We start from the raw sequence: 26,394 nt of genomic DNA, 5'->3' as shown, positions 1-26,394 counted from the left end.
TCAAGGAATCAGTCCCATTTACAATTGCACCAAAAACCATAAAATACCTAGGAATAAACCTAACCAAAGCGGTGAAAAATCTATACACTGAAAACTATAGAAAGCTTATAAAAGAAATTGAAGAAGACACAATAAAATCGAAAAATATTCCATGCTCCTGGATACGAAGAATAAATATTGTTAAAATGTCAATACTACCCAAAGCAGTCTGTGCAGTCTACATATTCAGTGCAATACCTATCAAAATAACACCAGCATTCTTCACAGAACTAGAACAAACAATCCTAAAATTTGTATGGAACCAGAAAAGACCCCGAATAGCCAAAGCAATCTTGAAAAAGGAAACCAAAGCAGGAGGCATCACAATCCCGGACTTCAAGCCGTATTATAAAGCTGTAATCACCAAGACAGTATGGTACTGGCACAAAAACAGACACTCAGATCAATGGAACAGAGGAGAGAACCCAGAAATGGACCCACAAACATACGGCCAACTAATCTTTGACAAAGCAGGAAAGAATATCCAATGGAATAAAGACAGTCTCCTTAGCAAATGGTGTTGGGAAAACTGGACAGCGACATGCAGAAGAATGAACCTGGACCGCTTTCTTATACCAGACACAAAAATAAACTCAAAATGGATGAATGACCTAAATGTAAGACAGGAAGCCATCAAAATCCTCGAGGAGAAAGCAGGCAAAAACCTCTTTGACCTCGGCCGCAGCAACTTCTTACTCAACACGTCTCCAGGGGAAAGGGAGACAGAAGCAAAAATGAACTATTGGGACCTCATCAAAATAAAAAGCTTCTGCACTGCGAAGGAAACAGCAAAACTAAAAGGCAACTGACGGAATGGGAGAAGATATTTGCAAATGACACATCAGATAAAGGGTTAGTATCCAAAATCTATAAAGAACTTATCAAACTCAACACCCAAAAAACAATCCAGTGAAGAAATGGGCAGAAGACATGAATAGACACTTCTCCAAAGAAGACATCCAGATGGCCAACCGGCACGAGAAACAGTGCTCAACATCACTCATCATCAGGGAAATACCAATCCAAATCACAAGGAGATACCACCTCACACCTGTCAGGATGGCTAACGTGAACAGCTCAGGCAGCAACAGATGTTGGCGAGGATGCGGAGAAAGAGGATCTCTTTTGCACCGCTGGTGGGAATGCAAACTGGTGCAGCCACTCTGGAAAACAGTACTGAGGTTCCTCAAAAAATTAAAAATAGAACTACCCTATGACTCAGCAATTGCACTACTAGGTATTTATCCAAGGGATACAGGTGTGCTGTTTCAAAGGGGCACATGCACCCCCATGTTTATAGCAGCCCTATCGACAATAGTCAAAGTACGGAAAGAGCCCAAATGTCCATCAATAGATAAAGAAGATGTGGTAGGTGTGTGTGTGTGTGTGTGTGTATACACACACACACACACACACACACACACACACACACACACACGCATACACGATGGAGTATTACTTGGCAATCAAAAAGAATGAAATCTGGCCATTTGCAGCTATGTGGATGGAACTGGAGGGTATTATGCTAAGCGAAATTAGCCAGTCAGAGAAAGACAAGTATCATATGACCTCACTCATGTGAGGACTTTAAGACACAGAACAGATGAACGTAAGGGAAGGGAAGCAAAAACAATATAAAAACAGGGAGGGGGACAAAGCATAAGAGACTCCTAAATATGGAGAACAAACAGAGGGTTGCTAGAGGGGTTGTGGGAGGGGGGATGGGCTAAACGGGTAAGGGGCACTAAGGAATCTACTCCTGAAATCCTTGTTGCACTGTATGCTAACTAATTTGGATGTAAATTAAAAAGAAAAAAATAAACTGCATTGAGGTTATCACTCCAAACACCGTGCATGTAAAAGAAGAGGCAGGATTCACGCTCAGGTCTGTCTCAGTCCATAGCCACTTCGACCACACGTATTTAAAGTGTGCGGCCTGGTAAGTCTGGGCAGACGTGTGCACCCGTGAAGCCATCATCACAGTCAAGCTAGCAAACAGATCTCTTGCCCCTAAAAGTTTCCTCATGCCCCTTGGTCATCCCTCCTGTCCTTTGTCCCCAGGCAAAGACTTTTTGTCATAATAAATTAGAGAACATTCTAGAAAGTGCAAACTAAGTGGAATTGTATAGTATGTGCTCTTTTCTGACCTGGATTTTCCCCTCAGCATCGCCATTTTGGAGTCCGTCCATGCTGTGGTACCAGTGCCACGGTTCCAGGCACTTTTGAAACGGTCCCGTGGTTCTTGGCTGTTCTTTTCTGGTTTTGCCATCGTTTTCTCTCTTTGCATTTCAGTTTGGAAAGTTTCTGTTGGCATATCTTCTGGCTCACTGTTTCTTTCCTTGGCCGTCTAGTCTATTGAGCTTATAAGTCACTTTTTAATTGTTAACAGTGTTTTTTATTTCTAGTACTTCCTTTTGATTCTTTCCTAGAGTTTCCATCTCTCTGCTTGCATTTCCCAGCTGAGCTTGCATGTTGTCTGCTTTTTCCACTAGAGCCTTTAACAGATTACTCATAGTGATTTTAAATTCCCTGACTGGTAATTCTAAAATCCTTAAATCTGTGCTCTCTCTGAAACTGGTTCTGAGGCTTGCTTTCTCTCTTCTGACTGTTTTCTCTTGCCTCTTAACATGCCTTGCGATTTTTGTTGGAAGTCCAACATGATCCACTGGGAAATGGGATCAGTTGAAAGGCCGCCGGAATGAGGTTTCGTGGTAACCTGGGTAGGAAACGTGCCCGCATTTAATGTTTGCCGGAGGTTTGTAGGTACCAGAGGCTCCAAGTGCATTACCAGCCTCTAGTTTATCACCTGAATGTGTGAGGGGTAAACGGAATGGAAGAGGTATCCCGAAAGGGGTCTACCCAGTCTGTCTGACCTGCTCCCAAGAGCTCTTCACTCCAGAGAACTGGCCCCGACCCTCCTCCCCTCCCCCTCCCCCAACAGGGAAAACAAAGCTGCCAGCAGGGCTAACTTGGCAGCTAGAGTCATGATCGGGTGACACGATACGGTGTTTAATTCATTTGTAGACTCACGCGGTGACTTAACGTTTCCCCAAACCCGTAGACGTCCGGAAATAGTCGTCAGACACAGGTAGGATGTCTGTAAACGTGTCCCACTGAGCAGAGACCCCGCTCTCTTATCTGTCAGAGGCACTCTTATAAAGTAATTTCTTATAAAGTAATTTCTTTTCACAAGCTAGTGGCAGTGCTGGTAATTTTCCTGTTAGTGCATAAACATTTGAAATGGTCTGTGGTACAGCAGCGGCTTGAGACGTCACTTGTCCCTGCCCTTCTCCCCTTGCAGCAGGACGTCCTGAAACTAGGGGACTTTGGGTCCTGCCGGAGCGTCTACTCCAAGCAGCCGTATACCGAGTACATCTCCACGCGCTGGTACCGCGCCCCGGAGTGCCTCCTCACCGACGGCTTCTACACCTACAAGATGGATCTGTGGAGCGCAGGCTGTGTGTTCTACGAGATCACCAGGTAGGCCCGAGGCCCGCCTCGCGTCTGAGGACTCCCGCCCGGTGCCCCCCCGCCCCCCCGAGTGAACCTTCTCGAACAGGTTGCCTGGCGAGGCCCGGCCAGCCCACTGGCGTCATGCCGGTGCCTTCCTTTACCAAACAGATTTTGCAGTCATCCCGCTCACGTGACTGGTGCTAACTTGACGGAAAACGTCGCAGGCTTTCCTTTTACTTTGCGCCAAATACTCTCCTCGTCTGCTTCTCAAAGTACAAACTACCGTCAGTCAGCTCTTCCCTGAGGTCGGTCGGCCTCCTGACTCGGCCTCATCGGTGCAATGACTGACGTTCAGAAGCAGAGTGGAGGGCGCTTCCTGCCAGCTGGCAGGGCCTGCCGTGTGGGCAGCGGCCCTGCTCCCGGCGCCTTCCCTGAGTGAGACAGTCCACCGAGTAGGATGCTCTGGCCGCAGGCGTGAGGGTGGGCCACTTGGCGGCACGGCTGGATTCCAGAAAGCCCCGTCCTCACCATCCTCCCCGGCCTCCCCGGCCTCCTCTCCCCCAGCCTCGGGGCTTCGCCGCTGGATGGAGCAGCGGCCCGGGAGAAGGGAAGGGGCTGGTCTCCCCCAGAGGTGAGGAGGGTGTGGGGTAGAGGAGGCCCAGGGAGGGGCAGGGTGGTGCCCACGTGCTCTGAGCGGATCGGAAGGACGAGCCGGTGCGTTTAAGGTCGGGTGACGTGCATCGTAGGCGGGGACCCGAGTCATCGGTTGCCGCCTGCTCAGCTAACCACTTCGTGAATACAGACACAAGCGTCCTTCAGGACGTACCTGTTGATAATCGGCTTGTTATTTTTGGAAAGCTGAGTGGCGATTTCACTGATGCTGAAAGTACTGACGGTCCTTTCCGCTGTGCTGAGATCCCTTGAATTAATCCGAAAGGATGTGGAGGGACTTCAGTGTCGAGAACGTGACGGCTGCTCATCCGCCGAGCGAGGGGCAGCCCGTGGGGAGACCGTCGTTCTGCCCCCCGCCGCATCTCAGAGCCACCTGCCCGCGCAGAAGTGGCCCCGGTGCCCAAGCCGCACTAGTAAACCCTCCGCCGTGGCCTGTCCTGCGAACTGAACTCACTTATAGAAGCCTAAATTCTTTCATCCGCGATTCCCAAATCCATAAAATCGCTGAAAACCAAAACGTTTCTTGGACTTCATCTGTCAACAAAACCGGACCTGACCCACCATGAATTTTTGTCGAAAAAGCTCCTGGTACGCGAGACTCGAGTTTAGGTGTCCCGGTGTGAACATTCCTGTTTCGCTGCAGGGATCCCAGGGGTACGGAGAGGAACGTGGCCGCGTCTTAAGAGTGTCACCCGCTCGCTGTAAAGGAGAAACAGGCCGGAGCAGTCCCATGCACGGGGTGCCATGCGGCTTTCGTGTCCCCGGGTTTCTGTGGGAGCTGGCCGCCCCACAAAGCGGGTCGCTGGGATGAGGTGGCCCCGGCCCGTCCTGACCGCAGCTCCGCCCTGCCTCCCCCTCCCCCAGCCTTCAGCCCCTCTTCCCCGGAGCCAACGAGCTGGACCAGATCTCAAAAATCCACGACGTCATCGGCACACCTGCGGAGAAGACTCTCACCAAGTTCAAACAGTAAGTGCGTGTGCGCCCCGGGGCCCCAAGTGGACCTGCCACCTGCGGGGGCTGCTGGGGGGAGCCAGTGTTGGGGGGGGGGGCGGACCGGGCCGCACCTCCGCTGCCCTCGTGCTCCTCCGTCCGCCTGGGTCCCCGCGGCCACTGAAGGGGCTCCAGGTCGGGCTGGTGTGAGCACCGAGCCGCTCGGAGCGGTCTCCCCCCACCCCGGGGGTCCCGCCAGGGTGCCCTCCTAGGTGCCGCGGGAGATGCTCCTGGCCTTGCCAAGGCCCTGGCCATCGGGTCCCGTCCTCCGAATATTGACCCAGGACCCAGGGGCCTCTGGGTGGAGAGGGATGCCACGTGCAGGCGGTGCACAGTGAGCGCTCTGTGACCGTCACCCAGAGCTGCCGGCCACACCGACGCCCACACCGGCACTGGTTACTGAATCCGGGGAGCCGGGGGCCTCCGAGGGGGAGCCCCGTGGGCTGAGGGGGTGGGCAGCTCCTGGGCCCTTGGAAGGCGAGGAGGTGACAACCAGTTTGAATTCTTCCTTTTTCTGCTTATAAACTTTACCTCATTTTTCTCAGGTGGGCACGTGCTCTGAGTCTTTTGGGGGGAAAGTCGTTTTCTCACACTGATAGCGTAACAGATTTCACAACCCCTGCCCTGTTGTTAAAAAGGTAGACTTCACTTTTCTAGAGCGGTTTTAGGTTCGCCGCAGAACTTAGCGGGAGGTACAGAGAGTTCCCTTGCACCCCGCTGGGGCCCATGCGGCTTCCCCCTGCGCAAACCTCAGCCAGAGTCCATAAGCCTCCGGTGACACATCATCGTCGCCTCCACAGCTCGTGTGAGGGGCCCCTGGGCTGTTGCACTTCCTCTGGGTTTGGGCAACGGTTCGGTCCCGCCCCCTTCTCCGTGCGGGTCCCTGTAGGATCATGACGACGGCTGGCCGGGTGCTCTACATAATGGCGTGATCGTTTATTGTCATTGGGCTTTCAATACAGGTCGAGAGCTATGAGTTTTGATTTTCCTTTTAAAAAGGGATCAGGAATACCTCTACTGACAGCCAATTTGTCCCCGAAATGCCTCTCCCTCCTGCACGCAATGGTGGCCTACGACCCCGACGAGAGAATCACTGCCCATCAGGCCCTGCAGCACCCCTACTTCCGGGACCAGAGGTGGGCTTCCGTGGGCCTCCGTGTGGTGTGGAGACCTGGGGGGCACGTGGTGGGGCAGCTGGGTCCGGGAACAGCTCTGTCCTGAACTCGGGGGCCCCGGGAACATACACCTCGTTCTTTTCTGGAACGGCCTCAGCGACTCCACTGCAGGGTCTGGGGGGGCGGTTCTGTGGCTGGTGCCCAGGCTCCGGGAGGGGCCCGGTGCACGTCGGTGTCGACGGGGGGATCTCGCCGTAAGGCTTGGGGGTGCTGGCACCGGAGTACCTGCCCGAGGGCGTCTAATTCTGCTCCTCCCTGTGCTCCAGCCGGTGTGAGCGGTGCGAGTGCAGGTGACGTCTGGCCCAGACCTCCCGGGGGGCAGGGCCCACGGTGCACGGGGCCCTCTCCTCTCCCAGCCCAGAGACCGGCAGGCCGACACAGGACGGAAAAGGCTCCCGGAACGGTTGACGCGGAAGAGGCGGTGACGAGGCAGAAAGGTCGTGCTGCGCACGTTCTCAGGGGCCACTCCCCTCTCTTCCTTCCCCACAGGGCAGTGGAGAAGCGGGCTCTGGCCAGCCACAGGAGGTCAGTCTTCTCAGAGCGCCCCGTGGCTCCGGAACTACTCCTTAACGGCTGGCAGATTTCAAAGGAGGGCAGGAAACAGGTACTAAGTGAAGTCGGGGAGCTGGAAATGGTCTCGGTAGCCGGGACCCGATGCCGTCAGGTGGCCTGCGTCCCCGCGGAAGACACCGCCCTCGGCAGGTGCAGGGAGCCGGGCTCCGGTCGTGCCTGCCCTTTCCGTCCCGCCGGCCGAGGGGAGACGGTGGGTGCGGCACCCCGCGTGCACAGGCCTGGCGAGGTGGGACTGTCCCACACGTGGGTGCCAGGTTCTCTGCCCATGCACTCTGCCGCTATCATCTGCCTGTGCCCCCTGACTAGCACAGGGCACAGGCCACACTGACCCAGGTGACCCAGCTGGCGATGACCGGCCCCAGCCGCCACACGGCCCCAGACGTCCACGCGGGTGCAGCAGGCCCGGGTGAGCACCGGTCTGGGCCCGGATCGATTGCTTTAGAAACGGCACCTTCCTCTTGCAGTCTTGTCATCCTCGGGTGCCCCACGCGGCCCCAGCTCTCAGCTCCCTGGTCCCACGTTCTGGGCTGGCCCCGCACTTCGTGAGGACTGTGCCCTCCGTCACTCACCCCGGCATTTACTGAGCGTCGGTACGTGCCAGGAGCTGAGGCCATGGGTGTGGCTGCCGCCAGGAGGCTTTCTGGAATTCTAGGCTGCTGCCTGATGCTCCCCCGTGGTGCACAGGCCGAGCTGTTCAGACCCGGTCTCCCGGTCTTTCCCCCCAGACCTGCTTTTCTCCCCACGCCTTCCCTTTAAGTGGGGGAGGCAGCCCCCTCTCGGCAGCTCCCCACCCCCCACCTGAGCCTCCCTCATTTCACCTCCGAGCTGCTGTCCCTGCTCTGCCCTTCCCTCCTGGCCAGACACCTGTCCGACCGCGTCACTCCTGCTGGCACTCCCGAGGGCTGCGCGTGTCTACAGGGGCCGTGCAGTAATAAGCCTTCCCAGCTTTGTGGGCCGTAAGGCCCTGTCACAACCGCCCTCTTTTCTCTGGTGCCGTGGATGATCCGTAAATGAACGGTGGGGCTGTGTTCCAATAGGACAATCTCCACTGAGACGGGAATTTCCTATAGTTGTGACGTGCTGTGAAGTTGTTTTCAGCTTTTTAAAAATGTAAAAATATTCTTAGCACGTGAGCCACGTGAAAGCAAGGCCGTGGGCAGATTTGGTCATCGTCAGGGAGTTGGAGTGGGGACCCTGGAGCCGCGTCACCGGCTCAGCCAAGGCTAGCGCAGGGCCAGCCGGCCTTGACGACTCGGCGCGGAGGCCCTGCCGCCCCCTGCTGGGCACGGTGACCAGCCCTGTCACTTGGGGGGCTGGGAGTCTAGTCACCACGCGGTCAAACCTCTGGGTCAAGTTAGATTAGGCGAAAGTCGTGCAAAAGAGCCCCTGTTGTATTTCCCGATTTCCATAAGGGGGGCACCATTGCACGTTCAACGGGCCTGTGTTTTGTTTCAAGAAACCGTCCCTAAAGCCAGAGGAGGACCCTCCCACGAGACAGGGACCCGCCTGCCTGATGCAACTGCCCAAACTGAAGCTTTCGGGGGTGACCGAACTGGCCTCGTACCCCAGCCCCGCGCTGCACTCCGTGTTCGGACCCGGAGCGAACAGCAAAGTCCCGGTGCCGAGGCCCCCGAAGTTTGTCGGCACAGACCAGAAGGTAGCCCGTCTCGCTAGCGTCCCGCCGCTCGCCGCCCCGGGCCCGTCCCGGCCTCCGCTTAGCGTCTGCCCTTTCCTCCGACAGGCAGACCTGCAGAAGGACGCGAAGCCTAACCTGAAACAGTGTCGTCTGCCCTCGATAGGGAGGAGAGGCGGCCGCTACTGAGCAGCACGCGCCGGTCGCCTGCCGGGGGCAGCACTGCGCGGAACCAGGTGCGGCCGGGCCGCCGCGATCGCCTCCGAGCCTTGGGTGGAGGGCTCCGGGGAGAGCCCCGTCCCCCTCGCGGAGCCTGGCGCCCCGAGAGCGTTGCCCCGCTGGCCAGCCGGAGCCCGGGATCTGCACCCCGAGAGCGGCCGTGCTGTGTTCCTGCCGGATACGTTCGTCAGACCAGCTCATTCGGGGCTTTTGTTTCATTCTCGTAACGTAAGAACTGGGGGTAGAGAATATTTTGTAATTTTTTATCTGATTGCGAAGAGAGATCCGAATTTATGTTGTGTATTTAGGCTCGGTGTCGCCGTGGCTGTGGGCGCGGCGCCTCCAGGACGTCGCCGATGGCGCCGGGCGCGTTACGGCGTCACAGACTGTGCTGTCGGAGCTTTATTAAAGAACAAGTATCGTTACGACATTTGAACGCTTCCTGACTTTAACACGCGTCCTGACCAGCTGTCTCTCTGCTTTAGGTTTTGTGAGCATATTCGGGGAATTTATTTTGTTGGGAAGCCCGGTACGGCTTAATTTTGTCGCGCTTGAAAAGCCCGTAAGGAGTAAACGCAGGCCTGGCCTGGGTGCCGAGGCAGGGAGGCCGCCCAGCAGGAGGCTCGTCGGCGCAGGCTTCACAGCTTCCTCCCGTGAGTAGAGCGCGCCGCTCCCCGTGTGGGAACGATGCCTTCTTTCTTCGTCCCCACAGACTTACGACGTTAAAAAAAAAAAAAGAAAAAGAAAAAGAGCAAATTTCCCAGGTTAGTTTCAGTCTTCTTGTTCCCTCTTTTGAGACAAGTCTGTGACAGGCTGGTCATCGTCAGGGAGGTGGAGTGGGGACCCTGGAGCCGCGTCACCGGCTCAGCCCAGGCTAGCGCAGGGCCAGCCGGCCTTGACGACTCGGCGCGGAGGCCCTGCCGCCCCCTGCTGGGCACGGTGACCAGCCCTGTCACTCGGGGGGCTGGGAGTCTAGTCACCACGCGGTCAGATCTCTTGGTCCCGTCCTCTCCGGTGGCCGCCACCTCTGGACCCGAGTCACAGGCGGTGGAGCAGGGCCCGGCCTCGCAGGACAGTCCGCAGGTGGACGCGGCAGCCGCGGGAGGGGCGGGTGTGCGAGGCAGGGGGGGTGCGGGCCGAGGGGGGGCAGAGGCGCCCAGGAAGCGCAGAGTCAAGAGTAGAAACAAGACTTGGGGGATGTTGAGAGCTGGGTGCACATGGCGAGGGGTTGAAAAGAGCTTCCTCTGACCCCATTTGACACCCCGCCTCGCTGTCCGATGCCCTGCTGTGCGGGCGGGCAGGGCACCGGTCTGCCTCTGCGGGAGGATCCGGGAGTTCCGAGGCCCGAGGGAGCGGAGGCAGGGAGGCCGGGGAGACGGGATCGCAGAGGGCCCCGCTGTGGGTGAGCCCAGGCGGGGAGGCGCCGGGGAACCAGGCCCCCAAGGGCCAGCGGCCCGGCAGGGACGGGCTCCTGTCCTCGGGGACTGGCTCCGCGGCAGAGTTAAGGAAAACTCTTACCCCCTTTAAGGGTGTAAGATTTGAGGGGAAAATCTTTAACGTTCTCCCGCGTGACTTTCTGAGAAAGCAGACCTGCCCCTCCCCACGGAGGGCCTCTCAGGCCAGGCCCCTGTGGGGTGTGACCTGTCCACCAAATGAAGCTCTTTTGGCTCAACGTTGGTCTCTGGAATAAAAGCGCCGTGAAGCAGCCACACCGGGCCCCAGGATGGCCACGGCTGGCCCAGCCCTGCGCCAGAGCGACTCCACCGTCCCGCACATTCGGAGCGCGGGAAGGTGCTGCCGGCCGCGCTGGGGCGTCCCGCACCCCCTGGGTGCCCGCACGCAGCGGCCCGCTCTCGGCCCAGCGGTGGGCATGGGAGGCCGCGTCCGCCTCCGCTCACTCGCGACCGGGCAGGCGCTGAGGGAGGCCGCCTGAGCCTTTGCAGGCAACGCTATTAAAGGGCTCCCGGGCACAGGAGTTGTCGCCGCGGGGCCCCAGGAGGGAAATGGGGCGGAAGTCCTGCTCCAGCACCCCGTCCACCTGGCTCACCCGCTCCCAGCCCGAGAGGGGACCCCTGGGGCGCGGGCACACACAGCCGAGGTGCGGCCAGCCGTGCCGGTCCAAGGGTTCCGATTCTGACGGCCCTGAGCGGCACGGTCCTGCTTGTGGAGGAGGAAAAGCAGAGGCGATGCCACCGAAGCGACCTGGGCTCTGCTGCCCCCCGCTGCTGGGGACACCCCTGGGTGTGCGCCGTTTCCTCCGGCCGGGCCACGTGGCCGGCCCGCAAGCTCGCTGCAGGGCCGAGGGCTGAGCTAGAGTCTCCCTGGAACGCCTTCCTCCCCTCAGCTTCCCTGAGACCGGTCCCCACACTCGGAGAGTGTGCTCACCAGCTCCAGAAGCATTGGAAAGCTCGAGGCAAGAAGTGAAAGCAAATACGAAGCGTATCAGGCCGGCCAGGCCTACGCCCGGCCCGCCTCCTTCCCTGGCGTGTGAGAGCCTGACGGGCCGGAGTCTGGCCCGGGTGCCACGTGCCCAGGGCCCGCCGCAGGCTGCACGTCCGTGGTGGCGGTGCCAGCGTGTGGCAGTCACGAGGCAGTCCGGTTTTGGAAGCCAGCTTGGACCACGGGGCCGGGAGCCGACGTTGGGACACGGCTGGCCGTCGACTCCAGAGCCCGACCGAAGGGTGACCACAGACGGTGGACCGAGCGAGGCCTGCCCACTTGGAGGGCCGTGACCCGTGGGGCCGGTGAAAGCCGGGGAGCACGGCCAGGCCCTCTGACCGTGCCCGAATTCTAACAGTTGTCCTGGGCCCAGCCAGGCCTCCACCTGTCCTTTCACAGGAAGAGGAGAGGACCCCGGGGGGGGGGGGGGGGGGTCACAAGAGGAACTCTGGACTTCATTTTCCAAGACGGCCCTTGGTGACCCTGCGGCAGTCCGTGGGCCTCCTTGTGCGTCTCTGGACCTGCGGGGCTGGGGTTCTGTGCGTCACCGACAGCGCCTGGAAACCAGTGCTTTGACCAAGAGGGCAGACGCCAACTCTCCGGGACGTGCTGTTTAATGCGCAGGTCGTACCGAATGTACATGATACATAAATCGAGTGTCTCAAAACAACAGGGTGTCCGTGCTCCCTGGTATTCACCTTCCCCAAAGTGCACGTCCCTGGGACCCAGAGGCTCCGTGGGCAGCTGTACCGGGCCTCTCCTCTGAGAAGCAGCCACGGCCTGGGGTGAAGCATCGGTCCTGTCGCCGTGCTCGCAGAAACGAAGAAAACAGAGTGCACGTCTCGAAGGGCGTACGCTCGTTTTTCTCCCGAAGTCGTGTGGGCAGCGCCCCAGACTAATGTGCTCGCTTAGATGCGGGTCACACGCTCCGGGTTTACGGCCACACCAAATAAAAATGCCTTCGGGGTGCAGCTGCGTACGGCTTTTTAAAGCTGAGAATGTTCTCCTGCCTGGCCGCTACACTTCACCGCGGTTCTCTCGCCTGTGGGGTCGACGAGTGTTCGTGGCGCGACCTCCGCGCAGGGCCGTTCCCGAGCCGGTTTCCGCCAAACACGAATTCCGCACGGTCCCCGGGGCCCTCGGTCCCCGCGGCGAACGGAGCCCTCCACGCTCCCCAGAGGCCGACGGACGGACGAGCGCTCGCGGGCTTCCGATGACAACAGCCGGGCCTTCGAGCCGGAAGGAAAGAACGATTCGCCGGAGCCCGTCCGCACACGTGCAGGCACCCACGACGGCCGTGACGGTGAGCCCGAAGCCTGAAGACGGGGCCGCGGAACCCTGCAGCCGAGCCGCGCTCGCTCGAGCGGCCCGTCCTGGCCGGGGCACCGCCAGCGGAGACGGCTTCCGGGAACGTGGTGGAAAAAGGACGGGTAGTTTCATACCAAACTTTAATTGAACAAAAGGTTACATTAAAAGCGGAGCCGACTTGACAAAAGATAAACAAATGGTGTATTCAAGATAGTTTTAATATTAATATTTTTTTCATGAATTAGAAATATCACTCTTAGATTGATGAAAATTACTGGTGAAGTAACCACGTCCCCCAGAAGCAGAATTCCATTATTTGTACATATAATACAGAGCCAGACTACACTGGAAACAACAGTATTAAAATAAATGTTAAGATTAAAAAGCATCTATACACCCTGGAGGGCCGTGAGTCCGTGAGACCCGTATCTCAAGTCATTTCCTAACAGCAGTGAACTATTTTAAGTGCAAACGACTCGTGAAGATCTCAGATCGCAGCATCCACCGTCCTGAATGGCAGATTCCCGTCAGAAGGGGACAACTTTCACGAGTGCCCTCCGGGTCGCCTTCTGACCACCTAAGTATAAAGACATCAGTGCAAAACCAGAGTGAAGTGCTATTTGTAAGAGTTGAGTTTAAGGGGATTTCTTGTCCAAGAAACACTTTACACTATGTATGTATATACTATATATATACATATGTATGGATATATACACACATATATGAGATTTTAATTACATTGAACTTTCGAGTAAAAAGCAAGAAAATCCCATTTCTTATTTTTTACTGCAGCCCCACAAGAACGATTTAAAAATGGCAACGGCTTCTTTGGGTGAGTGGCAGAGAAGGCGGCTTCGAGCGGGCCCCGAGGGTCTTCCCACGACTCCGGGCGACAGCTGCCTCCGCGAGTGTCCGCGCCCGGGGCTCCCGCCTCCGTCCGTCGCTCCCTCAGGACCGCGTGGGTCACTATACTACAGTTCCACCTGGAGAGCTGGCCTGGTTTTGGGATGACAATAAGCCCTGCAAACAAAGCAGTTTACATTAATCCAGCAAAACACGGGGCAGCCAAGAAAGCCACACTCCTCCACCAGCCGGCTCGCGTGACCAGAGTTACCCTGTCGGCCTGTCAGCCAGCGTCCTCTGTCCTCTACTTCATTGTCATTCATGTCATTGTGTGACATTCCTAACTAATCAGGAGCCACTGAACCCGGCCCCTGTCTGGCTGTCCTCCGGTGGGCAGGGCTGGCCCGGGGTCCCCGGCACGTCGTGGGCCTGAAGGCGAGGGGCGGCCGTAGGCCACCCTCCCCAGAGGCCGCGGCTCAGGGCCACGGCGAGGTCCCCAGGAGAGGTCCCCGTTGGCTCCCACGGCCACCCCACCTGCACACCCAACCCCGCGAGCCGGTCGGTGCGCTCTGGTTGGGGTGCGACGGTGGTGCCCCCCCCCCCCATCCCCGGCTTTAGCACCAGCGTGGACTCGGCCGGTGGACAGAGAAGGATCTGGGCCACGGGTGGGGAGGCCCAGAACGCGGCCCACACCCGCGCTGTGTCGGCTCGGGGAACAGGGTGTAGGAGGTGGTGTGTGCGCCACGGGGCGGCCCCTCCCGGCAGGTGGCAGGCCTCTGGCACTCCACGTGTGAGCGGGGCCGCGGCCCAGAGCTAACCGTGGGCGTGGATGCGCGTGTGCTCATCACGGAGCTCCGTCACGGGCTGGCGGGCGACCGTCGCAGGGAAGTTTCAGGTCACAAGAGGGCAACGCTGAAGCTACGGCTTTTCGGCTCTGTGAACACACGCTTACGCTGCCCCCAAAATGCTTCCGTCCGTGACTCGTGGACCCAGGACGAGCCTTGAACTCCACGCAATCGCGGCTGTGTTTTCACCCACTACACCCCGGGGCCGCGCCCACACCTGGCCGGAGGGAAGCCGGGCAAGTCGCTGGCCCCCCCACTCACGCCTCGTTTCTTCAGACTGCCCCCCCGTGACTCTGGACACGATCAGGAAGCCAAGGGCCAACGGGTGTGACAACCGAGCCCCGCGCAGGGCGTCCGGGAGCACAAGCCTGGTCTGACGCGCCCCCCGTGTTTCCCGCTCACGCCCATCAAGGGGCCGCGGGACAGACGGCTCAGCACACCCGACCTCGGGCCGCCTCCCAGCCTCCACGGAGCGGCGGGGGGGGGGCCGGCAAGGCCCGACGCCCTCTCGGTGGCGACGTGAGGAAACCTTTAAGACGAGGATGCACCGCCTCCCTCGTCAAGGTTTCAGGTGATTCCGACTAACAAAGTGGTTTCCGGGAGCTACGGGGTGTCCTGGACAGCTTGTCAAGTCTACAAAATAAAGACCTCGCTTTTCTCTCCAAACCAGAGAAAAGTACTCCGCTCCTCCCGCCAACGGGAGAACCACGATCCCGTCTGGGGACAGAGCCGCACACCCTGCTCAGCGGTGGCTGGACTTAAATACCAAGGACACTCTGAGAAAGGCACCCCCCCACACACACACACATTAGGGAAGGTGGTATCTCTAGACCGGCCTTGTCCAACACAAGGTCAAGGCAAGCCACGTGTGAAATTTAAAATTCTAGTAGCACATTTAACAAGTGAGAAAAAGGTGAAACAATATATTTAACCTAATATATCCCATGTTATTTCAACACAGAATCGATTTAAAAATTACGAATGACGGACTTGACGTTATTTTTTCCCACAAAGCCTTTGAGGCAGGCGCTGTAGCACATCGCCGTTCGGCCCGGCCCCGTTCCCGGTGCTCTGTGGCCACAGGTGGCCCTGGACGACAGGCTGTGGTGCCGAGCGCAGGCCTGGCCGCCCCAACACCACCCCCTCCACCACCCGCCCCACGCCTTAGCCTCTCTCCGGTTGTGGGTGTGCAGTTCCCGTGGAGGGCGGGTGCTAAGGCACGGAGGTGGCCGGGGGCCCCGGCTTCCTGGGCCTGACGTCAGCAGGGACACGGCGCCTCCACTGGCTGACCATCTCCTCTCCCCAGAGATGCCGCCTCGTCCTTGGGGCCCAGCAGGGAGGCCCGCTCTCCTCTCCTCCTAGGCGACACACACACATTCTCCTGCTTCCGTTGGCCGAAGCCTCAACCCCACAGGAACGACCCCCTGCGGCCCCGCTGTCCGAGAGGCCCAGGCTCGAAACAGACCGTGAAGGTTAGCTAAGCGAGCGACCACCCCAACGCCACCCCCCCCAACGCCACCCCTCCTCACAACAACCCTCTACTGCCACATGTCCAGGGAGCTGCAGGGTCCGGATAACAGGGTTATTAGCCCTTCCGACGTCAACCCTGGTGAACGAGTCTTTAATAACGGATACGGTGCAGCAGTGCGCGCCAGGGACCCACCCCCAGGGTGCCACCCCTCGGGTACCGAGCTGGCGAGCAGCCCGGGATGCCAGGCCCGGCTGTGGGTGAGAGACCCGAGGGCTCCCTGGAGCCCTCAACCACAGCAAAGGGAGAAGGGACAGAATGGCGGAAGCAGGACCACCGGCGGGCCACCCGGGCCCCGCCCGGGGAGCCCCGAACCCCGGGGTGCAGGTGCTTGTGGTGTGCGGGTGAGGGTCCGTGACGTTCCTCGGAGGGCGCGAGGGCGCGTCTGACACAGGCAGCGGGCGAGGGCCGGGTCTCGCCACCGGCAGCGGGAGGTCAGTGGGACGCAGACCCACACCCGTTCGCCTCCTACAGATGGAACTCGCTTTGCCGTGATGGACAGCAGAGGCACCGGGGAAAGACTGCCGCTCAAACAAAAATTCAATGTCCAGCTCACCTTCTCTCTGTACGCCGTGCTTTAGTTTAAAGGTTACTGGGGGACAAAGAGAAAGATGGAGAACACACACAGGCCCCCAACAGAGACCAGACCACTCTCAGGAGGGAGGCCAGCTGCCATCGTCACGTAAGAACAGTTTGGGGCGCATCCCGGGGGGGGGGGGGGCTCCCCGGACCCACCATCCGTGGCAGACGCACAGTGGCCCTGCCGCCCGGTCTGCCTGCTCCCGAGGCCGGCTTGCACTTCACTGTGTCCTCACTGGTTATTTTCACGGGGAGGGGACAGCAAAGACCAGGCCCGGTTTAGAGACAGCCGTGCCCGTCTGGCCTGCCCGACGACCTTGCCGCGTCGGTGTCCTCAGCGGTGTGGGGACCGGTTTCACGAACAGCAAGTCTGCCCCGGCCCAGACCCCGCGAATCTGCCTAACACCCTATCAGGCCCCAGGAAGGAAGCAGTTACTGGAATAGTGACAATCCGGAGTCTAATATTTACTAGGCTGTCCCGCCGTCACCAGACTTGCCGTTTTATTGCCGCTAGAGATCTCACTCGAAAATTAAGCGAGGAGATACTCCAGCTCTTGGTCACACAGAGACTAAGAGGCAGATGCCATTTGTAAATTGATGTCCTTCTACAGATGGCACGGGCACAGTGAGAAATCTCAGCAGGCTAACTTCTTCCAGAACGCCCGAGCCACACACTCCTCTTGCCTGACCCTCCACGAGACCCTCACGGCTCGCATGACCCAAGCGCTGCATGAAGAGCCCATGGAAGCCTGGCGGAGCCGAAGCCCCAGACCGCACGGCCAGGGTCAGGGGTGGGCACAGCACAGCCCTGGTTCCCCGCGAGGGTGACTCCCCCACAACGGCCCCCCCCCCCCCCGGGCCCCTCATGGCCCCCGACCCACTGCTCACTTTGGGCCTGGGGCCTTGGCTCCTGCTGGGCAGTAAACAGACCCTGTCCCTGTGGTAGCCTTGACCTGCCCAACGACAGGTCACATCGGGGGTGACAATTTCCCCCAGGGAGACCACTCGGCCTGATGCCTTAAGAGAAACTCACCCGGAGAAAATGATGCTCTTTTCAGACATCCGGGCAAAAGGCTTTCTTGGGGCACAAGCATGTCGGGGCAGCTCAGAACTTTGCCTGGGGAGAAAGCACCCCCTTCCTATGGCAGGAGGAGGGGACGCTCTCGTGTGCCCTAAAAGCGCCTCTGGCTGGAGTCGCTTCAAGAGGGTCCCAGCCACGCTGGCCCCCACCCAGAGCGAGATGCTGGTCTGGAGGCCACCAGCACTCAAGGAGGGGAGGGGACGGGGCGCCTCCAGAGGCTCTGTCCCTTGCAGGAGACCACGGGTCCACAGTCAACGGTTTCTTCCGACAGGCAGACACGGGAGGATGGAGTATTTTTTCAAGGCACAGACTATTTTTAAAAGATTAAAATGTCGTGCGTGTCTTTCTCAACTTGCTGTCAACCTCGCAGCATTGAGGGCCGAAAATCTACTCCCCGCTAAGGGAAAAACACGCCGTTGCTGTGGCGGGCGATCAGGTCGGCCGCTGTGAGGGCGGACGAGCGACAGGCTCTTCTGCGCTGGCAGCTCAGCGTGAGAGGCCAAGTGCACGACACTTCGCGCCGGGCGCTCGGGAGGACGGCACCGTCAGAGGGTTCGGGGTCCAGCCCCCGGAGCAGGCGGAGAGGCAGCCCGGAGGGAGCTCCAGGCCCGAACGTCTCCTGTCAAGGAGCAGCCCCGGGGCCCGACCAGGTGACCTCCCACAGCCTCCGGGGCCCTTGCAGATCCAGGCTGGTGTCCGGCCTCGAGGGGCTCAGGGCCAGAGAGAGGCCGGGGTGCAGCTGGGGGAGGACACCTCCCTGCAGGACGAGGCGAACGGCTGACTCTCCCCACCCCACGTGGGCCGGGCGTCTCCGGAAGGACGGCTCCACGGCAGCCCCGAGGCCTCGGGCGGGCCACGTGAGACGAGGAGGAAGAAAGACGAGGACAGCCCGGGACAGGAGCTCCTCCAGGAGCCGGCCCGCCTCGGTGCCCCCAGCTACCGGCCAGGGGACCCAACGGGACGCCCGACGCCGAGCCGCTGGCGGCCCAGGCCGCCCCCTCACGCGTCCGCGCCGTCGCCGAGGAGTCCGTCGGCAGCCCTCGCCCAGACAGGACAGTCGGCACCTCTGCCGCTCGGAGCAGTCAGTCTCCAGTCACGAGGACGCGGAACTGGGCGGAAGCGTGGGAACTCCCGTGGCTGTTGGCGCTCTCGACGTGAACAAGCACCGAGAAGCTTCCTTCTCCGGCCAGCTGGGACCGCCGTACAGCCTCGCTGTGGAAGCGACCACTGGAAACTGTCTACGCGTCCGGTGTTGGCACGCGTTTACGGACAGAGGGCCCCCGAGCGCCTGGGGACACGCGTGGGCGGGGAGGCCCCGGCCGCGACGGGGACGAGGGAACAGCTAAGACCCAAGACAGTGCCACACAAACACCGTTTTCTTAACATGAGAAATCACCGATACTGCCATGAAAGCCTCATTAATTACGGTAACAGTTAAGAACTTACCAGCATGTCATGTTAGGAAGGCTCTTCATCAAATTTATTTGTCAAGAAGTTAGATGAAAACGTAAAAAAGGACACACATTTCACTTCTGATTTTCATTAAACGTAAATAATCATACAATTTTATACGATGCCACCTAACACAGCAGTCCTTAATAAACTTAGGTATACAGAAATAAAAAACGCAGGAAATTCTTCCTTTACCCTTCGAGAGGCAGCAGCTTGAGTGTCACCGAGGTACCAGGGGGACTGTCCCCTCCACAGGGTGGGGGGAGGGTGCATTTTCTTACGGCTCAGAACCTGGGCTCTGAACCCAAGTGCTTTTCAACGCAAGCCCCGGACCCCGTTCTCTAGCCTGCCATCGGCGCTCGCGGGCCATCGCCAGGCTCACGGCGCTGAGCCCCCTGACGACCCGAACCCATGACAGTCCCAAGCAGCCCCGTGCGACAGGCGTGCTGACGGGGGGCCTCGCCGATCGGTCCCTGATGTGTCCCCAGGACGGCTGACGCTGCCAGGTTACTTATCAAGCCCACCACACGCACGTGGAGGCTCCCTGCTGAGGGAGGACACCCCGACAGTGGGCACAGCCCCTCGACGGGACAGTGGCTCAGAGGCCAGGAGGGGCGGGGCAGTGCCGGGGCCTCGGACAGGCTGGCCTCGGCCGAGCCCTCGGGCGCAGAGCGGGACGCTGCGTTCGCGCCTCTCTCCCGGAAGAGCCCAGGGAACTCTGCCGCTAGGTCTTTCTCGGGTTCCCTCCCCGGCCCTCCCTGACCCTTAGGCTTTCCCCCCTCACCCCCTGAGCTTCCCCAACAAAGAACCGAACGTCTCCCTCCCAAGGCGAGAGGGGAGCCCCGTACACGGTGCAGACGTCTGACCGAGCGGCTCCACCGATTTCTGCACAAACTCAGTACCTGACGAGGGTCTTAACGATTCAGTGGAGGAACCGGGGGTGCGGCTGCCCGGCTACCCGCCAGCTGGGACTCGGGTCCCCCGGGACGTGTGTGCAGGCCCGCAGACAGGTGGAGCCTCGAGGCGCTTCGCTCCTGTGGCCCCTGAAGAGCTGACTCCCCTTTCCCGTCAGAGGCGCGGACCCTCAGTTCCGGGCAATGGCGACAGAACATTTCAAAAACGCCAGAAGCTTCAATCAGCACACGAGACAAAATTAGGATTCTTTACCACTATTTAAGTGAATGTAGAACCCAAAGTTACTGATTGTTTTTCAGGAGTCTGCCCACTGCCTCTTACACACATGCTTTTAGAAGAAGGCGGCGTTTTCCAAAGGCTTCTCTCTCCAGCCCTCGAAGGGATTTTAACCCCCCTGCCCCTGAGTAAGGGAGGATCTCAGAGAAGGGCTGGGGTGGCCAGGGGGCTCGGAAGCCACAGCACGGCAGGCTGGAGAGAGGCGAGCCGGGGCAGGGCAGGCAGAAAGGACCACGCACGGTAGGAAAGCTGTGCTGGCCAAGCAGTAACGGCCTCCTCTTGCCAAAAGCTGTTCTATTCCAGAAGTTGGGTTACAAAAGATATTCTTGCTCAGGATAACGTTTAAGCAAAAACACCTGAAACAGTTTCAGTGAGGAAGCTCCAAGTTTGGTGCGGAAACTACAAAATCACCCCAGGGCCACCGTGGAAGCAGCTTGGCCCTGGGCCCTACACGCCTGAGATCAGGACCCCGGTGACCCCCCTCCCCGCACCCCACAGCTGCAGGAGTCATCATGGGAAGCCAGTCTAAGGGAGGCCCGCCCCTCCAAGCGCCCCCTCCGCCAGCGGCCAGCGGCCAGCAGCTCTACTCCTGCTCCTCCGGATTGCAGGAAAGGGTGTGGGTGTCACAAGAGCGGGCCATGCGGTGCCCCCCAGCTCCTGACACCCAGCAGGTCCCCGGAGAGGGGACCCCAGAAACTGGAAGAACAAGATTGTGACCAAGCCCCAAATCCCAAACTGTGACAGGACCAAGGTCTTTAACACTGGGGGGGGGGGGGGGGGGGGGGGAGGTTGGGGAGAGAAACACCACGGGCTCCTATTAGCACATGTCGAGGCCTGATTTTAAGGAAACCATACTCTCCTCCTCTTGCCTCTCCTGCCCCCGACTCCCACCGACAGACTCCGCCTGGGTCGCCCAGCAGTGCCCCCGGAGCCGTCCCTCCCTTACTGCAGCCCGTGCAGCTAAGGGTGCCAGGGGGTGAAAGGGATCAGAGAGCGCCCGGTCCCCAGAAAGCGCACCCATCATGCCTTTGGAGCGATGCCCTCAGAACCAGGTCAGCATAAGCTTCCCCACGAAGGCTACTTACCTGGGACCGGCCGCTCGTTACCTGGGCCAAATACAAGTCCTGAATTTTGAAACCGCATACTCAATGCCTCAGAAGCATTTGAAATGAAATCTCGAAAACGACGTAAAACTGCACCTGGAGTGCTGGCTACGAATCTCTCCATCCAACAGCCTGATTTCGCTTCCAAAGTTGAAACCGTCCCCAAGGCCGGCTGACTTTGCTAACCTTAGGTCAGTTAACATTTAGGAACAGAGGACCGTATCTTACAAGCCAACGGGACACGAACATATACCCGGGGACACGACGCACAAACGGCAGGGGCGAGATGCCCCCGGCAGGCCAGCAGGCTTCTCGCGGGGCAGAGCACTGCCATCGGTAACAGAAACCCCTCGCATTCAAGGGGCAGGGTGGGTAGAGCGGATGGCCCCAGCGGGAGGCGCGGGGGGAGGCAAGCAGGCCCGGGAAGCGGGGGCCCGGGGAAGCGGGGGCCCGGGGAAGGTGGGGACGGGCTGCGGGAGGAGCACACAGAGCGCTGCTCCGGCACCAGAGCTGGGCGCTGCAGGGACAGGAAAGCCCCCCGGTGTCTGCTTCGCTGAATCGCAGCCACTACTCAACTCGTGTCAACGAGCAGCATCTCTAGGCTTCATCACAAAGGTGTGCAACACAGAAAACAAGCCGAAACGACCAAAATAAGTTAACAAACAAGATAACCGCCGTCTTGAACCTAAGACACGCAGCTCAAAGAACCGGGTCCTCCAGGTGAAACTGGAACTTGCAACTCCTCACACAGGTGATCGGGACCACAGGCGTGAGAACCCGAGACTGAAGCGCCCCGGCAGAAGCAGCTCGGGGTCCCCCGGAGGGAGCTCCCACGGCCGCTCCCACGGCTCCCGAGCAGCCACGAGGCCACCAGGGCCAGGGGTGAGGCCCTCGGGCAGGAAGCCACTGAGGACAGAGCCCAAGCGGAGCCACGACAGCCGTCCAGTAAGAAGAGAAGGGGGCAACCTGCACCTGCGCCCCCCCCACCCTGGGCGGGAAAACAAAACCCAGACCAGCGCCCCCTCTGGAAGCGCCTGGAATCTTCACAAAACGGGGCTGCGGAGTCTGTCCCGGGCCACGGTCGTGCCTTTTTGACCAAAAAACATCGTCAAACAACAACAACAAAACCCACACACACACGAGAAAACAAAAAAAACAAAACAAAAAAAACACAAAAGAAACCAAAACCGCCTTTCCCTTGTTGGAAAAAAAAACATAAGCAAAACGCATCCAACGTGAAGGGTCTCGGCTTCTGTGGCAACAGGCGCTTCTGACCACCGCTGCTGGCGCCCTCGGCCCACGGTCCCCGGGACAGCCAGGCTCGGAGGAGTGTGGGGTTTTGTTTAGTGCACAGATTCTCAATCAAAGTGCTACAAACTGCTTCTTTGAAAAAAGATGTTTATTAATAAACAATTTTAATTGTCATAAAATGACTAAAATGGGTTTTAAAAATTAAGGCTCTTCTCTTTCTGTGGATTGCCAGAACAATGTAAAAATAATATCAATCAACCCTGCTGAATGCTTTGTTCCTAAAGTTAAATTTCATAGATTCCTAAACATTTTATGATTAAGATAAAAACTGGCCTATAAATGACAATTAATGGCCGCCCATACTGAACACACACTCCGATCAGGTGTACAACATTCTAATTGAGTAGTTAAGCAAAAATATTCCAGTTAAAGCAGAAATTTTAATTTTAGCATTGAAAGTCATTGTTCCCCACACGGTCATGATTTTCCTAAAATCGAAGTCGTCTAATACAGGAACGCTAACCTTGGGACTCTATATATTCCCAGGAGGGTGACTGACTTGGCTGGCAATTAGTTTGATTATATTTTTTTAAACGTTCTAAGTTGAATTATCAAATGATTCAGAATTACATGGCATGCAGTATCCAAAATTATGGCTCTGATGCATTTAGATTTACATTAAGAGTACGAAGTGCCATTCACATTCATTGTACACCCCACCCTCCCGCAAGAAAAAAATCACTACCTATTCGAGTTCTAGATCTGGTGCAGCATTAAGGATTAAAACTTACCACTTTACCAGGCCTTCCCCATGTGCAAATAAATCCCTCCTGACAAGCAGTGACTAGACAGTCTTCAAGAAAAATTAACACAGTCAGTCTTTCGTGTGCTATCTTTTTACAGATGAGCGGCTCTAACAAGGGAACGTCTTCCATCCGAGGACACAGGGGCGTCCCCAGGGTTTTAGCGGGGTCCGTTTTGGTTTTAGTAACCAGGTTCAGTTTGTCGCTGCTCTTGCTGGAAATGTGTCCCATGCTATGGTTTCGCTTGTGGTCTTTCTCGTGGTGCCTGTCCTTCCGGTCGTGCAGGGAGAGCGTCGCGAATTTGCTGACCCCGGAAGCGATGGCCCCGTCGGCCACGCCGCTCTTGCTGCCGGCGCTGGAGGCGGTGGAATGCGGGAGGCTGTTGGAGCGGGGCAGGGGCGGGGGCGCGGAGTTGCCGGGCGTCGTGACGCTGTTCCCGGTGCTGCCGGCGGGAGGGCTCGTGGCGTTCATGACGTTCGTGTGTGTCCTTGCTCTCGAGAGCGGCTGGTGGGGGAAAAGGATGTCTTCCGTGAGGTCCCAGAGGCAGAGCTGTGTGTCCTGGCCCACGGAGCCGAACCGGTACGTGACGCTGACGGGGCGGCTCTCGGCAGAGTTCCGTTTCGACAGCCTGGACTGCGTGCTATTGGCTCGATCTCTGCCGAAATGGAGGAGGTCCTGGAAGTCCTCGTCGCTGCCACTAAACTCCATGGGGTCGCTCTCTTCCACGCTAGTGGTATAGGGGTCAAACGCCACAACACTGACCCAGGATTTGTGCCCGTGGCCTCGAGCTATCACTCGGCAGTCTACGAAAGACCAGACCGTCACCAGGTCGTCCTCGCCCCCCGTCACGATGTACTTGCCGTCCGGGCTCCAGCACACACACAGCAGGCCCCCGAAGTAGCTCTTCATCGTGCCGTGCAACTCCACCGAGTCGAAGTTGAACACCCGCAGGAACCCGTCCTGGCTCACGCACGCCAAGAACTTGCCGTCTGGGGAGAAAGCAAACTCGTTGAGGGCCCCCTCGCCCACCGTCCACTTAAGGAGAGGGTTCCTCGTGGATTTGCTCTTGCAAGTGTGCACGGCGAAGCTCTCGCCCTGCTTCAGAAGCTGGTAGTGGGGGGCTGTGGTACCACAAGTGTGCTCCACATTATACAAGTACATGTTCCCACTGGCGTGGGCTACTAGGAAAAGGCTTTCCGAACCGGGAACCCATTTGACACAGGTTACGCGTGACTTGTCTATTAGTCTCTGTGAAGACAAAGGAGAACAAGTTATCACAATGGAGAAGCTTTAACGGTCTACTTTTCCAGCAAGAAACGTGTCTGCTTCTCGGTGAGAAGGGAAGTCCGTCCAGGCACTGCACTCTCTATCCCGCGGTCGGCCAAGCCAGCGAAGAGCATCTGGGCCCCTTGTAGAATTACTCTCTAGAATCGCGCTTGGGCGTTAGGCCACTGGGTTTCGCGGAGGGAGGCAGTCATTGGACACACGCTGTCGGGAGCCTACTCTGAGCCACACACTGTGCCAGGCGCTGGGACGCACTGGCCGCAGGGCCGGCCCCCGGGCCACGTTCGTTTCTTAGGCTAGGAGCGTCTGGATCTGTGATTCCTGGCACCTACACACAGCACCCTCTCCACGAAGACCCCGGGGAAAATCTCGCGGTCCTCACAGCGGGGAGCGCTACGCCTCCTGGCCCCTCTGCGTCTCACGGTGGCGTGAGTCATTGCTGACTACACCTGCCCCCCTGCTGCGGCCGCTCCAGGGCGGGCAGGCCCTGTGCAGCCGCTGGCAACAGCACATGGGACGTCAACGCACACTTCCTGGGCTCCACCTCAGCCCTGGCTGCACTGAAACTTCCTCACTCCCAGTCGCTGTCCTGTGTGCATCTTTATAAGTACTTCCTCCAAATCTTCTCTGGAACAAGGTGGTGTTTAAAGAAACAAACGGACGATTGATTCAGGAGTATGTGCCTGCCCACTGCCACTCTGCTCCGTGCTAATTTCTGCTCCACTGACCAGCCGTTCCTTTAAAAAGCACACATCGGGAGTCCGGCCTTTAAAACCAGAGAACAAAAGGCCAGAGTAAAAACCACCCCAAGGCACAAGAAGCGCGCGCTGCCCGGCTGGCGGACCTGGCCGCGGGGCTCACGGTGCCCCTCTCCGGGGCGCCCGGTCCCCGATCACATCACCAGAAACCATCCACCAGTGCCTAGGACTCCCACGTTTGTGGACACTCCTCCTGCCAAACATTCCCGGCACCCGTCTCCCCGGGAGCCCGGCAGACCCCGGTGAGTGGAACGCACCGCTTCACCCAGCGGCCGGGACTCCCAGCCCGAGCCTCAGGGCCGCCGACGCAAACCGCCCTCCCTCCCCCGCCATCCGCCTGGCGCGCACCTCCCGCGTGCGCAGCCTCTTACAGAAAATCACAGAACGTGAAATAACCTGTTGGCTTCACAGAAGAGATGAATGAACCCTGCAAGCTGCTACAGATTACCGGACCACACGAGGGGAGAGGAGGGAGGCCTGGCCCTGCACAGCACGCGGGGGCCCGGGGGGTCGGGCAGGGGTCACCGAGCGGCAGGTGACGCCGCTTACTGCCCCGGTGTGGGAGCTGCAGGACGGCCCGGCCGGCCCCCTTAATTGACACAGACGCACAAGCTGGCCTTGGGGACACAGCCGACGTTCTCATCCCTCTTTCCCTTCCTACCCGCCCCCAAAAGGCACCTGACCTACTCCGACGCGGGCAACCTAAAAGCCCAGCGACCACTCTGGCAGGGTCTCCCTCGGGCCTTCACTGCTTCTCCACAAGAGGTTCCAGAGGTGACTTCGGGGCCTTCCCCACCCATCGGACCCTGCTGTACCCACCGGGCCCAGGCTGCCCCAGCAGGCCTCAGGCCGCCGTGGCCCTCGGCCGCTGGGGTGGCGGCCCGGTCAGGCGGTCGGGGGCTGCAACGCCGACGCGGGCTGGCGGCCGGGCGGCCGGGCCGCCGTCCTTCCCCCGACCCCACGGCTCTCGGTTCCTGCACCTCACGCGTCACCACAACCAGATCGCGGTCCTGCCAGCACAACACCTCTGCCGCTCTCTCCTGTGTGGAAATTTTTAAGGACAGACTTAAAAACTTCCAGCACTGTGCTTAGGAGAACATTTCGTGTGCCGCTTAAAGAGACACACCAAAAATAATTCGTGGGAATTCCAACTCGTAATACTGTCCAACAAACGT

The 26,394-nt window shown here is 58.8% G+C and overlaps 2 protein-coding genes across 30 annotated transcripts in view; one reads left to right on the top strand and one right to left on the bottom strand.

The window, feature by feature from the left end:
* The window catches only part of MOK (MOK protein kinase), a 69,444-nt gene extending 51,355 nt beyond the window's left edge, over positions 1–18,089 (top strand). For 8 of the 15 annotated variants that reach the window (XR_002083714.2, XR_008417367.1, XR_008417361.1 and 5 more), the window contains 8 exons: positions 3,341–3,519; positions 5,029–5,130; positions 6,117–6,290; positions 6,819–6,933; positions 8,359–8,559; positions 8,644–8,982; positions 9,240–9,407; positions 16,192–18,089. Coding sequence is in view for 2 of the 15 variants with exons in the window: in XM_019462300.2 (XP_019317845.2) it covers positions 3,341–3,519; positions 5,029–5,130; positions 6,117–6,290; positions 6,819–6,933; positions 8,359–8,559; positions 8,644–8,724 (852 nt within the window). In the remaining 13 variants the exon portion in view is untranslated. Of the gene's footprint in view, positions 1–3,009; positions 3,128–3,340; positions 3,520–5,028; positions 5,131–6,116; positions 6,291–6,818; positions 6,934–8,358; positions 8,560–8,643; positions 9,049–9,239; positions 9,408–13,293; positions 13,513–16,191 lie in introns of those variants that run through there. The other 7 variants (XR_008417359.1, XR_002083715.2, XR_008417366.1 and 4 more) reach the window with 7 other exon arrangements.
* WDR20 (WD repeat domain 20) overlaps positions 12,696–26,394 on the bottom strand; it is a 65,954-nt gene continuing 52,255 nt past the window's right edge. For 7 of the 15 annotated variants that reach the window (XM_019462290.2, XM_019462292.2, XM_019462291.2 and 4 more), the window contains 2 exons: positions 23,166–24,425; positions 12,696–13,521 (listed from right to left, as the gene is read on the bottom strand). In XM_019462290.2, the coding sequence (XP_019317835.1) occupies positions 13,468–13,521; positions 23,166–24,425 (1,314 nt within the window). In that variant the 3' untranslated portion in view covers positions 12,696–13,467. Of the gene's footprint in view, positions 13,522–23,165; positions 24,426–26,394 lie in introns of those variants that run through there. The other 8 variants (XM_053889828.1, XM_053889827.1, XM_019462297.2 and 5 more) reach the window with 5 other exon arrangements.

Source organism: Panthera pardus, unplaced genomic scaffold (genome assembly GCF_024362965.1).
Source record: "Panthera pardus isolate Hobbes unplaced genomic scaffold, ASM2436296v1 HiC_scaffold_24, whole genome shotgun sequence".
Taxonomy (NCBI): Eukaryota; Metazoa; Chordata; class Mammalia; order Carnivora; family Felidae; genus Panthera; species Panthera pardus.
The sequence above is the reverse complement of the archived record's forward strand: the minus strand, read 5'-3'. Positions and strand labels throughout refer to the sequence as shown.